The 14,218-nt window shown below is 39.0% G+C and overlaps 1 protein-coding gene across 4 annotated transcripts in view; it reads left to right on the top strand.

Moving 5' to 3' along the window:
* usp10 (ubiquitin specific peptidase 10) overlaps positions 1-13,641 on the top strand; it is a 32,966-nt gene extending 19,325 nt beyond the window's left edge. For 2 of the 4 annotated variants that reach the window (XM_015368146.2, XM_015368148.2), the window contains 6 exons: positions 463-562; positions 806-986; positions 2,609-2,813; positions 4,687-4,831; positions 6,698-6,763; positions 9,482-13,641. In XM_015368146.2, the coding sequence (XP_015223632.1) occupies positions 463-562; positions 806-986; positions 2,609-2,813; positions 4,687-4,831; positions 6,698-6,763; positions 9,482-9,669 (885 nt within the window). In that variant the 3' untranslated portion in view covers positions 9,670-13,641. The remainder of the gene's footprint in view (positions 1-462; positions 563-805; positions 987-2,608; positions 2,814-4,686; positions 4,832-6,697; positions 6,764-9,481) is intronic. The other 2 variants (XM_015368147.2, XM_006641338.3) reach the window with 1 other exon arrangement.
* Positions 13,642-14,218: the final 577 nt, after the last annotated feature.

Genomic DNA, 14,218 nt, shown 5'->3' on the forward strand with positions numbered 1-14,218 from the left:
GTTTTTTCATGTTATGCTGAAGATTTTGAAATCAGCTATGACGTTTTATATTGGTTATGTATTTTTCACTGGAGGGCATGCTTCCTGGACAGATCTCAATACCTATAACATAGTGTGACTATAGCCAAGCTTTCATGTCGTATGTCTACATCAGTAGTTGGTACTTTTTAATAAACTTTGGTATTTAAAACCATGCAACTCTGGGATTTGAAACCACATCACATACCGCAACGCTCCCATTCTTGTGTTCCATTGGGATTTCACACACTGTCTTAGCACATTTAGAGGACTTACCTGTCCGTGCAGATGAGTTCTGTCTGTACCTGCTGGGTGAAAGTATGTGCAAGTAAAGTATACCAGCTTTGCCCTTTATTATTACAGTAGCTGTCTTGCTTAATCCCAGAAAGTCTGCAGTCATTAATCTGTCTAATTAAGATGTTCTTTATCTTGCGTGTTCCTCAGGGTCGTCAGGAGGATGCGGAGGAGTACCTGGGCTTTATCTTGAATGGACTACATGAGGAAATGCTGGCCCTGAAAAAGCTAATTGCACCACAAGAGGAAAGTAAGTAATTTCCTTTTTTTTCTTTCACAAGTATAGTAGAGCACACTTGGTAAGAGCACAAAATGTGACTGCTGTTGATTTGTGAAGTTGTGCCTAGCATTTCTCACAGTGTTCTCGTGCTTGCCCACTTGTAGAATTGCCGCAAGCTGCTGCAGAATTTCAAATTGATTGCACAATACAGTCATAGTTGAGGTTTGAAATTTCATTTTGACTACTATGGATGCTTTTGATGCTTGTGAACAGAAGTTTCCACAATAAATGGCCCAGAGCCCCAGCTAGGAGCTGAAGAGGAAAACACAGAGAAGGAGGAAAATGGCAGCGAAGACGAATGGGAACAAGTTGGACCCCGAAACAAGAGCTCAGTGACACGCCATGCAGACTTCATTCGCACTCCCATAACTGACATATTCGGAGGACACATCAGGTAAAAGAAAAGGCAGATGGAGTATACGGTTGCATGGTTTAGTGTTTAAGTCTAAGCGTTTAAGTGTCCTGCTGAGTCTCTAATACTCCTGGAAGTCATCTCAGTGTGGCAGACTTCAGGTTTTGCAAAAAAAGATCTGGAAGTGTAGAAACCTAAATGGATGCCGATACACAAAGGGAAATTCGAGAACTAATATTTTTCTAAACTAAGCACATGTTTATAATAAAATTGAAAAGAAAACCTGTGATCAAGTTCATTGGTCAGTACGTTGTTTGACTACTTTCAGATTTAATTCGATTCTAATAGCATGCCCATTCCCAGATTTAGGTGAGGGTTCCATTCCGCAGCTCTTTACGTAACCCCAATTTTACACCAGCCTAAAGCAACCCCTTCTTAGCTGTGGTGTGAGCACAATTGCCATTCATGATATTTCTAAATAAAAACATTTTATAACTCCATTATTAGAATAACTAAACACCAAATGTAGCATACTTTTACAAAAAATGTTAAATACATTAAGCATTGGAGAATTTCCTTTTATCAAATGTATACTTCACGTTTCATTACCCTTCACTGTACTGTTCATAAATTTTAGATGCACAGTAAATCTTATAAAATTACTTGGTTGCTTCACTGCCATGATTGCAGTCTGGGTTGCTAACAATTGTCCTCAAAAAAAGCGTGGGGTGCCATGCAGAGGTCTCCCCATGTCTGTGAAAATAAAGCCAGACCAAGCTTAAAGTGGGAGTCCTGGTAGATGCTGGAGGTGACCATGTTACACGTCCTTCGTGCCAAGGATCTCTATACATTGCTTTTTATGCACCTCATGTAAACTTTCCATTACTAGAATTTCATTATAGGACCCATGGGATTTTTATGTAAAGTTGAATTTCTGTATGTTGAGTGATGTGCATCCGCTCCCTGTGTTACACATATCTTCTGTAAATTGGATTTAAACATTGTAGTCTTATGACACTATGCCATTAATATGTTGGAAAGAAAAGACGGCAAAGACATTCAGATTCACAGGACCTTTGCTCTGAATTAATATGGATGTATCGCGGAACTTAGCTATTTGCAATTCAGTAGGCCTCACAGCGTAGTGGTCTTGAGCCAGACTAATGAAAAGGCTAAAATTGAAAACAATTGGTATGGAGTATCACAAAAGCGGTTAGGCTGGGATAACTACTGCTTCTGTGGATTGCTAAATTAATTCTTTGAAAAACCACCATCATGCCTTGTGTAATTACTCATTGTTTTCAATTTATACCACAAAACCGAAAAGTTGGATAGGTTTATCCTTTCTCAATTTCTGCAACATTGCATCTCATTCTGGTGATTGCAAGTAATTAGCTTGGCTGGCAGTGCAAGCCTGTTTTATTCTCGTGCAGCTCTGGGGGGTCTTTTTTTAATGAATCTGAGTTTTCAGAGAATAAGGTTCTTGTTCTTTCACTGAGCATTGCCTGAAAGCTGTACCTAGGGGAGGTCGGTCCCCTTCTTCAGGCCGTCCCTGTGCTCTTTGCTATTTGGTGTGTGTTCTAGTGGCAAAACCTAGGCTTGTTAGCGAGTTTCTGTCCTCACCCTCTCATCAGTGAATGCAGAAGGCTTGTTCTGTCCTTTAGGTCGGTGGTCTACCAGCAGAGCTCGAAGGAGTCGGCGACGCTGCAGCCTTTCTTTTCTCTACAGCTGGACATCCAGTCTGAAAAGATCCGCACTGTGCAGGAGGCCCTGGAGACCTTGGTGGCACGCGAATCCGTTCAGGGATACACCACTAAAACCAAGCAGGAGGTGGGGATCAGGATCTCTTTCCCCCTCGCTCCAGCAGGGGTGTGTGATTCCCTTTCTGAGATCTAAGTACAGTTTGCATATGGGGAAGGGGTGATGTTGTTTGCCCTTTTGTTTTAAGTGCATGTTTCTGATCATATTAAAGTGTTTATTTCTTTGCGAAATGGGGAGTGTAATACGGCGATACCTTGTCATGCAGTTATAATTTGTTCCTTGAAAACCGCTCGTAATTTGAAAAGCCATCTAACGGAAATTAAATTCCCATTACTTCCAATTTATAATCTCTGATTCAGAAACTCAGAAATGTTCTCTCAAATGCCTAGACTTCACCTTAAAACAGCACAGAATGGCTCTTGATTAATTATTGGCAGTGCCTCCAAAAAGCCCAGCTTGTAAGTGCCAAATCTGGTTGTTAGATGAAAAACCAGGAATTGCTACATCTCATACACAAACTTGTATAGCGGTTGCTCATATAGCAAGAGATTACTGTATCTGGTAAGTGTTCAATTTACCCATCCTTTACTAGGATTAGGGAATTGCTGAAACACTTGAGCATGTATGAACCATAAGAATCCCCTTTTGTTCATATTTCGCGTACCATCTTTTTCTGCATAATGCATTTTTTAATTTTCCACAGTGTATTTTCTGATCTTAACCTGAAGTTCAATTGAACTTTTTTTCGAAGCCTATTTGTTCCAGAAATTGGAAACAGATATTTGTCTTGGAACTTCTCAGTTTTTTTCCCAGCCGTGCGCCTTATTGTACTTAAACCCTTCTAGGAAAAGAGGTGTGGATAGCAAATCCTTTAGAATTGTGTGTATGTGTTTTGTGACCTCATAGTAAGAAAAAATAAGGTTGCCAGCAGAGATCAGTCTGGGGTACATTTTCAATCTGTCATTGGAGCATGGAAAACTGTTAATAAATAAGGGAAACATCTGGAGGCCAGCTGCACATTTTTCTGTGGTCCTTAAACTGTTTTTTTGCTTCCATCTTCATTTTCCTGAGATTTTTTTCGTATCAAATATTTAATTAAAAATCTGGCAATAGAACGATTTTGCTGTTTTGCAAGATTGTGGTTGCATCTGGTTTAAATTAAATTGAGCATTTTTGATGGTTTCTTGAATGCTTCTAATGAAGTTGTATTAAAGTTTAAACAACTGCTAGCAGGAGGGCCTCGCACAATGGGGTTTCATGGGCTTCCGGTGTTTTGAGCCTGACACGTCGCTAGCCGACTGGGACCAGGATTCCCCAAGTGCAGATGCCAGATGGACTCTTGGCAAAGCTCTATCACTTGTGATTTGTCCCAAGAGCCTCTGCAGGCTTGTCATCTCGGCGCTAGTTGACTCTCCTTCAGTTGGTGCTGATGCACCTGTAGGTCATTATAGAGCCTGTAGCAAAAGATTAGTACCTCAATGAGTGGGCGGTTTAGAGAAGTCTGTCTGCCTTTGCTCATTTGTCACCTGTGGGTAGGTAAGCCCAGATGAAGTAATAACAGCCAAATCCATAGAGCTTGCCATAGAGCAGGTGATTGGAAATTAAATGAATTGAGTTTCATGCTTTATTCTTCTTTTAGACAAATTGCAGATTAAATTTTATATTTGTAAGGCGGCCCCAGGTTAGCTGCAGCTTGTGTTACGTGTTATGGCTTGTGTTTGTGAACTGCTTTAGAAGCACGGAAGTCTGCTTTGTTAATTTAACTGCGAGGAGGTGGGAGGACTTTGAGGTGAAGCGCTGGATTGCGATAGCAGCATTGGAGGCAGAACTGCACGTTTGTTTTTGTCATTGCTTACTCAAGTTCATTGTCAAGCGGAAGGCTGAAATTCAAACCGTTTATCTGCATTATAATTTTAAGAAACTGGAATGTGCTTTAGGAGCATAAGCAAATAGGAAATACTTTTTTTTTCTCCCCCTTCAGATTGAGATCAGCCGGAGAGTGACTTTGGAAGAACTTCCACCTGTGTTGGTCCTGCATCTCAAAAGATTTGTTTATGAGAAAACGGGAGGGTGCCAGAAGCTGGTGAAGAACATTGAGTACCCCGTAGACCTGGAAATCAGTAAAGGTATTCGATTGACATATCCTTCACCTTTCAGCTTATTGTGGAACCTCCTTGTTCTACAAGCTTAATTCGTTTCTCGAAAACTGCTAGTTAGGTGAAAACTCGTGTAACAGAAATAAAATGCTCGTTAGTTCAGTTATAATCTAATTGGTGGCAGAACTCTAAAATGTTTCCTTAGACATCCAAATTTGTCCTTAATATAGTACAGACTGGTACCTAACATCGTTTAATGGTTTAACATGGTTTAATCGTTAAACGTGGTTAGTTATTGACGTATCATGCTTAAAAGCATTAGCTGATGCTTGAACAATAGGAAAACACTCTGGTTCATTTATGGTACAGTAGTTATGTTGTTATCGTCATGAGAAAATATGTACACATTAGGTGTTATCCTTTGCTATATGCACTTAACACACACAAGGCTTTATTTTAAAAAACTACAATGGAATAAAATAAATTCCTTTTCTGGAAGAATGCTAGAAAATAAGGCCAGCTTGTAATAGTGAAAGTCTTGTTAAATTAATAAACAGGAATTACTATGGTGTATAAACAAATTCGGATAGCAGTTGCTCATATAGTAAGAGGTTAATGTACAGTAAAAGTAACTGAGATGATTGGTGATGTAGCCTGTTATAAAGACATTCTTGACAATTAACTGACAAAATAATGTGCCTCCCCCCCATGTCCAGTCAGTCAAGTCCAAGATTAAACCACTAAACTGTATGTGGTGTATCATCAGCTTCCATCAGATTCTTGCACATAAGTGACCATTTTCACAGCCAGTAAGCCAAAATTGATTGATGTGGCTTAGGACACCCTTTTCTCTGCAGAGGAAACATTATTCAAAATCTTTAGCTATTAATAGCATGTCTCTACAGAATGATGTGTAATTCAGTGTGTGTACAAAAGTACATTTTAATCTTGTTTTTGCCCATGTTTACAGTATAAGTCTGTTTACAGCTGACAGATTGTGAACACTATTGCTTGGAAATATTTATATGGTGTTAGTCCCTTTGTAGTTTCTCTTGCCTTTTGGGTCACTCTGCCAGAATGCAGAATATGCTGCTATGCTCGTTGTGTTCAATGTCTTTGAATATGTAACTTTGAATAGCAAGCACTAACCCTAATAGTTCAAATAAGGAGCTGCGTCAGCATGCTTAGGCTGCAAAGGAACAAGTAAAGGTTTATTCCATGCTGAAAAGAGAAGAAAAGAAACCGTTTCGGCTGTCAGACACCTGAAGAAGACTCCCTCAGCTGAAACGTTTCTTCTCTCTTCCGCATGGTATAAACCTTTACTTGTTCCTACTAACCCTAATATTTTGTCCCAGGATTTAAGGGTTGTTAAGCATTTTCCCAGGCTATTGATATTTCAATTTTCAGGTTTTGGCATTTCTTGTTTTGAAATATGAGCTTTCAGAAAAAACATCAGAACATCAGCATTGTTTGCTTCTTGTTTTGATAAAGTGGCCAGGGTTCCACGAATAGTGGTACTTAGCCAGATGTGGTCAGCTAGTGGCGTGATATGACCTATGCTCAAACACAACCTGTCCCTAGGTAATTCTCCAGGTATCTGTTTCTTGTACAGCAAACTGTTCCTGCTTATGCTACTGTGCTAAATAATTTCAAGCATGATAGGCTTGTTTATTTGAAAATTGAACGTCTCCCTGGCCACTTTTCCCTGTAATTTCACGCTGCCTTGAGAACCTCAGCACTAATTGTAATGCCACATTTGTATCTTTTTTGCATTTTGTCTTGATTGCGTTTTTGCCTGTGCAAGGTTCTGAGCCTGATAGGTCCAGACTTCCTTTGAAGATTTCATACCTTTAGTAGGTTTCTAGAATTTAAGTTTTACGTCTGTTATCTTTTCAGACCTCCTTTCACCAGGGGTACGCGGCAAAATTTTCAAAGGCCAAAGAACATACAGGCTCTTTGCAGGTACAGTATGTTTTTATGTGTCTAAACAATTCTTAGACCAAAGCTTCCCGTCCTGAAAAAAATGCTTGAACATTGTTTTTGTTCTGGTACTTGAATGTTTCACATTTTGAGCTTAATCAGCCTTCCCAGCTAAACATAACAGGTTGGTATGAAGAGCTGCCACCATAAAATGGAGCAGTCCTACTATCAGACTTTATAGAATGCTAGTCAAATGCTCGGTGCTAGTTTTTTCACATATCTGTTGCAACTACTAGAAGTCCAATGTGAATTTTTGGTTTTCCCACTTTGTACAGTGTGGTTCCTTTTGTAGAAAAGAATGGGTGTTACCCATCTTTGTTCAGTTATTTCACCCTTTAAGAATACGAAATAATTTTTAGTGCTGCAGGACTTTCAAATATTTCTTCCAGTTCAGCAAATTAGGTTTTATCTGATGTTTCTGAATCTTGGAAGACGTTGTTCAATACTTTAAGGAAATACTTTGGAGTTGTTTGTCACAATTATAAATATTTCACTCCATAAACATGGAGATTCATGTTTGAAGTTTGGAAGGCTAACTCGAGTTGCCAAAAACTAGTTTCATCCAGATTACACAACCTTGATTCAATGTAAATGCTTTTCTAGCTAATGACATGGTTGCACATACTAGAGTGCAGATTAAAAAATGGAGTTCAATGATCAAAGAAACCAAGAAATTAAGACTGTTGGGTGATTGCGTGTGATTGTAATCCAGTGTGAAACTGCATATGTACTTTCTGGCTGATGCGCAGTTTTTCTAATTGATATTGTAATACTCAAGCTGCATAGGCAGGAAGAGGGCAGAGACATTAGACTTGATGGCCATGAATTTAAATGAACTAAAAGAGGTGTAGGGGAAGATAAAAGCTGAAAAGGTGGTTGCAATCCCTCTTTTTCTTTTAGTTTTGTAATACCTCCGCAGTTTAGGAGGGAGGTGTGTATGGGCTGAAAAAGTTTAAGGATACATTAGCATTGCTTTTCTGAAAAACTGTTCTCGCATGTAGTCTCAACTCAAAAATTACGAAATACTAGTTACTGTCACTTATGTAATAGTTATGACCTTTACTCTAGATAATTTGGCAATTTTGCTGTCTTGAATTGTGTAGTTTTTAAATGTTTGGTTAAAATAAACTAATATATTAACTTTTTAATATGCACACACCTTTTCCTATCTTCCTTTTATCTGCATATTTGAACTTATTTAGCTTGTAATTTTCTTCATTAGAACCAACTCCCTTCATCTCTTTCGTGCCTGACTTAATACACTTTTCAATACACCACATCTGAATTTTCTTCGTCCAGCTATCTTGAGGACTGAATTATCTTGGTTCCTTTTTGAACAAAAGTCTCTTTTGGGAATATTGACGGTATGGTATCCATTGGAAACTGTAACAATCCAATACATTTTTCCAAGAGCTTCAGCCAACAGCAAATTTTATTTAGCCCTTGATTGGTCTTGGAACTTTTATTCACTATGGGGAAAGTATTACAATCAGCATTTAGTTTAAGAATCTAGTGCTTATAACAATTAGTATTTTTGAAAGCCTTTTTTAATACTACGTGTCACACACTGTACTTAGTTCTCAACACTGTTACCTTAATTGCTCCACATTTTGCTCCTGTGTTTATAGTTATAGAAAAGTCTTATCTAAGCCTAACCACATCATTCTTTCCAAACTACAAATCTAATTGGAGTGGGGTTTGTTTTGGTGGAAACAAAGAGAGTCTCCTGTTCATCTCAGAGAGATGCCATCTCTAATTACTTTGTTCTGGTAAAGAAATCTAGGATGTTCGAAGCAATTCAGAACATATGTCGGTGCTACATTTGTCCTTTAGTAAGCGATTAACCACTTCACTTTTTTGTGCAGATTTGCACTGGTTTCCTTTTCTCAGAATTGCACATTTTTAATGGGTGACAGTAACATGCAGATTTGTCATTTATGCTTTTGGAATACTTGGTGTTGCTTGTACTTTTGTAAGTCATTAGTTATTACCTATCTAGTAGCAAATAATTGGTGAGTAATTCTCTCCCAGTGTTAGAGTGAGGTGGGGATGTGGAAGTATTCATTCATTTATAGACTTACAGAGCTACGTAGTCACATGAAAATAAGCTTATTGATACCCTTGTGCTAGACTACTTGCTGCATTGAGGTGAAAAGATTTCTAGTAGGTTTGAAGTAAAAGACTTAATATTGAAGATTTGTTGACGACAGGACCTCCTGTCCCAGTGTCAGCAGTATGTACTGTTGAACTCAACTGTGGCTGTTCAGTGTGTTTAATAGCTCTGCTGTAATGAGCACACATTACCGCTGTACGTGGCAAGAATGCCTTGTCTGCTTTAGCGCACAGGACCAAAACTAAGCTTATTTTAATGTTACTCAGTGGCATTTGTTTTTGAGCAGCAGAAAAGGATCCCTTTTCAGACACTGAAAGCGTAATATACGTTTTTCTTGTGCTTTAGCAAACGCACATTGAGGTAAATTTGTTTTAAAGCTGTATTTTGTAAACCTCCAGGGATATTAACACAGAAAAATAAAACATTCCAGGTTCGATGTGAAATCCGCTCCATTAGATAGCTTGGAAGTAATCTGTAGTATAGCCTTTTCATAATTACACTGGGTTGAACTTCATCAGAGTGAATGGTTATCAACCAATAAAGTTCCAATGTGCCTTTTGCTTGAGTTATCTTTGTCTTCCTTGCAGTTGTTTATCACCATGGGAACAGTGCTACCGGCGGCCACTACACCACGGACGTCTTCCATATTGGTCTTAATGGCTGGCTGCGCATTGATGACCAGGCAGTGAAAGTGATCAACCAGTTCTTCGTGACGAAGCCGACTGCGGAGCGCACGGCCTACCTGCTGTACTACCGCCGCGTTGACCTGCTGTAGAGATCACACGCCAGCTTCTCAAGAACACTGCCCGACTTCTCTTGCTCCCCCCTGCCCTTCCTTTGCTTTTCCCCGAGAGCCGGCTTTTCCAACGTCTCCTTTATTTTTCTTTTTTTGGGGGGGGAAAAAAAAACAGGCTGAAATACATTGCAGAGACGGCTTAGTTTTGTCTGTTCAGCGGTGGGTTTTAAATGCGGGAAGAACAGAAACCATCGGATAGGGGATTGATGGACGCCAAGGACGTGAGATCTATCCTTTTATCCCTAGCCTCATGAACTCTGGGAACATCGTGTTCACAAGAAATGTCAACATTAACAGTTGAGGCTACAGTTGTGGGACTGGTGAAAGTTTTATTTTTTTATTTTTTAAGCAGAAAGGCAAATTTTGCCTTTTAGCAAGGGGAGTTGACAGTTAAATCAGTTTTGCAGCCTCCGCCTGTTCAGTTTGCCTAGTGCAAAAGAACCTTGCACCAGCAACAACATTGTATAGATCTTAACGTATGAATATCTGAGAGCTTTGTTTCCTAACTCCAGAGAAGTTGCTTCTTTTTGTCACCATCACTTTCTCCTTTCCTCACCTTCTCCTCTTTAAGCTTTTTAATCTAGGTAACATTTGAGCCATTGATAGAGGAGACAGACGTTACCATGTGCTGAAAAAATGCTTCTTTGTTTGAGGGAACCCTGCTGTGCGGTTTCTGGGTATAGAGTTAGAATAAGAATCTAAACATTAAAAATGCGCTTTAGGGTTAAAGGCTTATGTGCACGTAAATAAAGATAAATGTGGATGTGCCGAAGCACATTATTTTGCAGTTAACAATGTTAAAACAGTTAAAAGCTGGGTGATGGTCACTTTATCCCACTCCCTGGGGAACTCTGATAATACTGTGTACACAAGCTGGAGAAAAACCAATGAAGATTGAAATATTCCATTACATTGTCTGGCTTTGTTGACTTTTTTTCCTCCCTCCTCCTCCTCTTTATCCCTCAACATTCTAAAGATTTACCTGCACACACAGGTCCCCGGTATTGACCTCTGTGTGCAGGTAAATTTCCAGACTTCTCACCCAACTCATGAAAAGGTCATAGAAAGGATGTAAAGGTTTTCTGTTTGGTGTGGAGGTGTACACCTGGTGAAGGCTGACTTACCATTCAATTGGGGATCTGCAGGGTGAGGAAGAAGTCACTGTCGGCCACACCAGTACGCTTGACGTTTGATTGGCATCAATAACATGAGGCGTGCTTCTGGCTGAGACAGAGACTGTTGGACTTTGGGAACACGTATGCAGCAGTGCAATGTCGACTGCATGGCTGTGCTCTTAAAACTTTCCATGGTGTCAAAAGAGCTCTGAAAATCTGTTTCCTTGTGTTCCTGAGACCTTCCTTATTCATTGATTGTGTTGATTTGAATTTAAGTCGATTTTAAATGGTTCATGATGTCCAGTGAGTTTTGCCCAATTGTATAAGTTTGTGTTTACCAATATTTTTTCACCTTTTACTTCAGATTTGGTATAATTTAGATTTTACCCAAGGTAAGCACAACAATGAATAAAATTGTACAAGTATATTGATGTTGATCATATTTAATCTTTTCAACACCTCACACCTTTCTTAATACCAAAATAGTGTTTACATGCTTTTGTTTTCTGCCATAATTGTGCTTGGGCTAAGTCTATGCTGGATTGTTGTAACAAATCACAATTTAACTGATCAACTTAAAATATTCGGAATACATGTCAGTATGTCCCTTTGCTGATTATATATTCTTAAATACGGTAATGTTGCTTTGTGGTCAATATTGTTAAGTATTTCAGGGTGTTCATGCATGTCACTAGCAATCAACAATGACGTTGGTCACAAGATCACCTACTGGGCAAATAAAGCGAGGCACATGAACTTCTGGCAACAGGTCCTTTGTGAGTAATGATCTGCATCATTTCAACGCTACTGTTTTTCTTGCAAGAAAGGTTTGAGGAGGTCACTTAGCCAGTGTTTCTTGGTTGGTAGTTTACGAAGTTAAAATCATTTTTAAATTATCCCAAAATTGAGGCCTCGGCAGCTTTTCCGGATGCCTACAGCTCTGTGCAAAGAAGTGTTTCCTATTCTGGTTGCTCTTCTTTTAACTCTTGAGGATGCATCTTTTCTGTTGTATGGTGATCAAAATTGAAAACATTCTAAGTGAAATCTTACTAGTGCATCGTACATCTTAAGCATTACCTTATTGGTTTTAAATACCTCGCTTCTTGACATACCCAAGCATCATTTGATCTTTGTTGCTTCCCCCAATTTTAATCTCATAGAAGAATCTACGTGTGAATGTGATCTGGGAGTTTTTCTGCAGCTGAGAATCTTCCCTTCAATATTTATGGCAAATTGCTCCTACTAGTGTGGATCATGTTGCACTTATCCGTGTTGATTTCATGCCAAGTTCATGACTCTTGGTGTACTTTTTGATTCCCTTGACTCATTTTGTTTGCTACTCTCCATTTTTGTCATAATAAAGTTAACTGGTTTGCTAACTTTATGTTCAGAATATAAAACCGTGTAGATCAGAAAGAGCAAAGGGCCTTAAACGGATACCTATGGCACACCACTTCTTACATCTACACAAACGTGGGGTCTGACCCTGAAGATGAAATGTTTTGTGTTTAATCGGTTTTCCGTGCATTTGCATTTTACCTTGGGCTTTTTTCCTTTAACAATGCGATAATCAGTCTTTAATGAGGGACCTTATCAGAACATTTTTAGAATTCTAAATAGTGTCACAAACATTGGAGCTATCTCCTGTGTTTCTTGTTAGAAGAATTCTAGTAAGTTAACTGAAGATGACCTTTTTTGCATTAAAACTCAGTTTTAATTGTTTTTCCAAAGTTAGGCTCACAGATGGAAACCCTGCAAACGTAAGAGAATTAGAAGTGTAGAGACAAGCACTCCACTGACCCACCCCTTTTAAGCATTTTGTGAACACATGCTAAAAAAAAATTAGTAGTTCAGGTGGGTAGCTGCGTCAGCATGCGTAGGCTGCAAAGGAACAAGTAATAGGTTTATTCCATGCTGAAAAAAAGAAGAAAGAGAACACAACGTTTCGGCCGTGGAGCCTTCTTCAGGTGTGGAAACACCTGCCACCAGCCTGGTTTAAACAGGGGGAGTTTCAACAGGCTGGCACTCGTGCAGGTCTTTTCATTCAGCACTACAGTCGAACGGAAGACCGAGCTTAAAAGAGGGGTGCAGAAACTTATTTTAAATAATTTCTTCACCTTTTCTGTCACTACTAATCTGTTTAGGGTAAATTTAACCGGGCCTATTTGCACACCTGAAGAAGGCTCCACAGCCGAAACGTTGTTCTCTTTCTTCTTTTTTTCAGCATGGAATAAACCTATTACTTGTTCCTAAAAAAAAATTGACAATCTTACAAGCTTGCTAGATTCTGGCCAAGATGCATTAGGGTTTGCTGTGTCATAGAGAGATGAAAGTCCTGCCTGACTATTCCCACCCTACCTTTTACAGGTCTCGGCCAGTAGTATGCCACAGCCTGAGAATTCCCATTCCCAGTTCCATTTTTTTTTAATGATGTAACCCAGCCTTACACCTGCGATCACAGAGCTGAACCTTGGGATGTGACAGGACCTTCTCTTTCTAAATCCACCTAGACCATCTCCTAAAATGCCTTTGTTTTCTTAGTGTTATATTTAGCTCTTATTTCCAAAACCTGACCTGTGACACGAGTAAATCTGGTCCAGAGTATACCTGCCTTATTTGGTGCATTGTTCATTTCTGTGTTATTAATGCAACTCTTCAGACTGTGAGTACTGCTTCAGCAATATCTAAGGGGAGATATCAGGACCTGGTGATTTATTAGTTTTTAGCTGCCCTAGACCCTGTAAAACTTCGTCAGCTATGCCAAGTTTACCCAATCCTAAGAGTTTCTGTCACTTGCCCTGTTATTGGCAATGCCTATTAAAACTTGTGAAATATTTTTCAGAATGTTATTTTTGTCACTGTCTTAATCCCATTATCTCAGACTTTATTACTATTGTAGTTCTAAAGTAAATGCTTTGAATTTTTTCTTTAACTCAACACTTTTCCCTCTCCCTTTTAGAATTTGTTTTTTTCCTACTGTGCCTGAAGTCTGTTATACTCTTTCTGACTTTGAATATTGGTCTCTTCTGCACAATGTAAAGAATTCTCCTTCAGTTTTACTTAGTATCTCCATTAAAACATTCAGGTCATGGTTTCTTCAAGATGAACTTAATTGCTTAGGAATATCTGTTCTGAGCCTTTTTTACTCTAATTGCTGATTCACATTTTAGAGATTGAAAATATACATTAAAATTTACCATATAATGGTCATGATTTTCCAGTGGTTCTGTTATATCTGTTCTCTAAATTAAGTCCTAGTTGGTTAGAACAGATTAGGTCAATAAGAGTCTGTCGTCATTGGTGCTTACAGAATCGCAGCTGTTAACCATTTAATCTGTCAATGGTTACTTACCAGGATATTGTTGTGCTACTCGGATTTGAAATTGGCCCGGTTAAATTTACCCTAAACAGAT

This window comes from Lepisosteus oculatus, chromosome 20 (assembly GCF_040954835.1).
Source record: "Lepisosteus oculatus isolate fLepOcu1 chromosome 20, fLepOcu1.hap2, whole genome shotgun sequence".
In the NCBI taxonomy this organism is placed as follows: domain Eukaryota; kingdom Metazoa; phylum Chordata; class Actinopteri; order Semionotiformes; family Lepisosteidae; genus Lepisosteus; species Lepisosteus oculatus.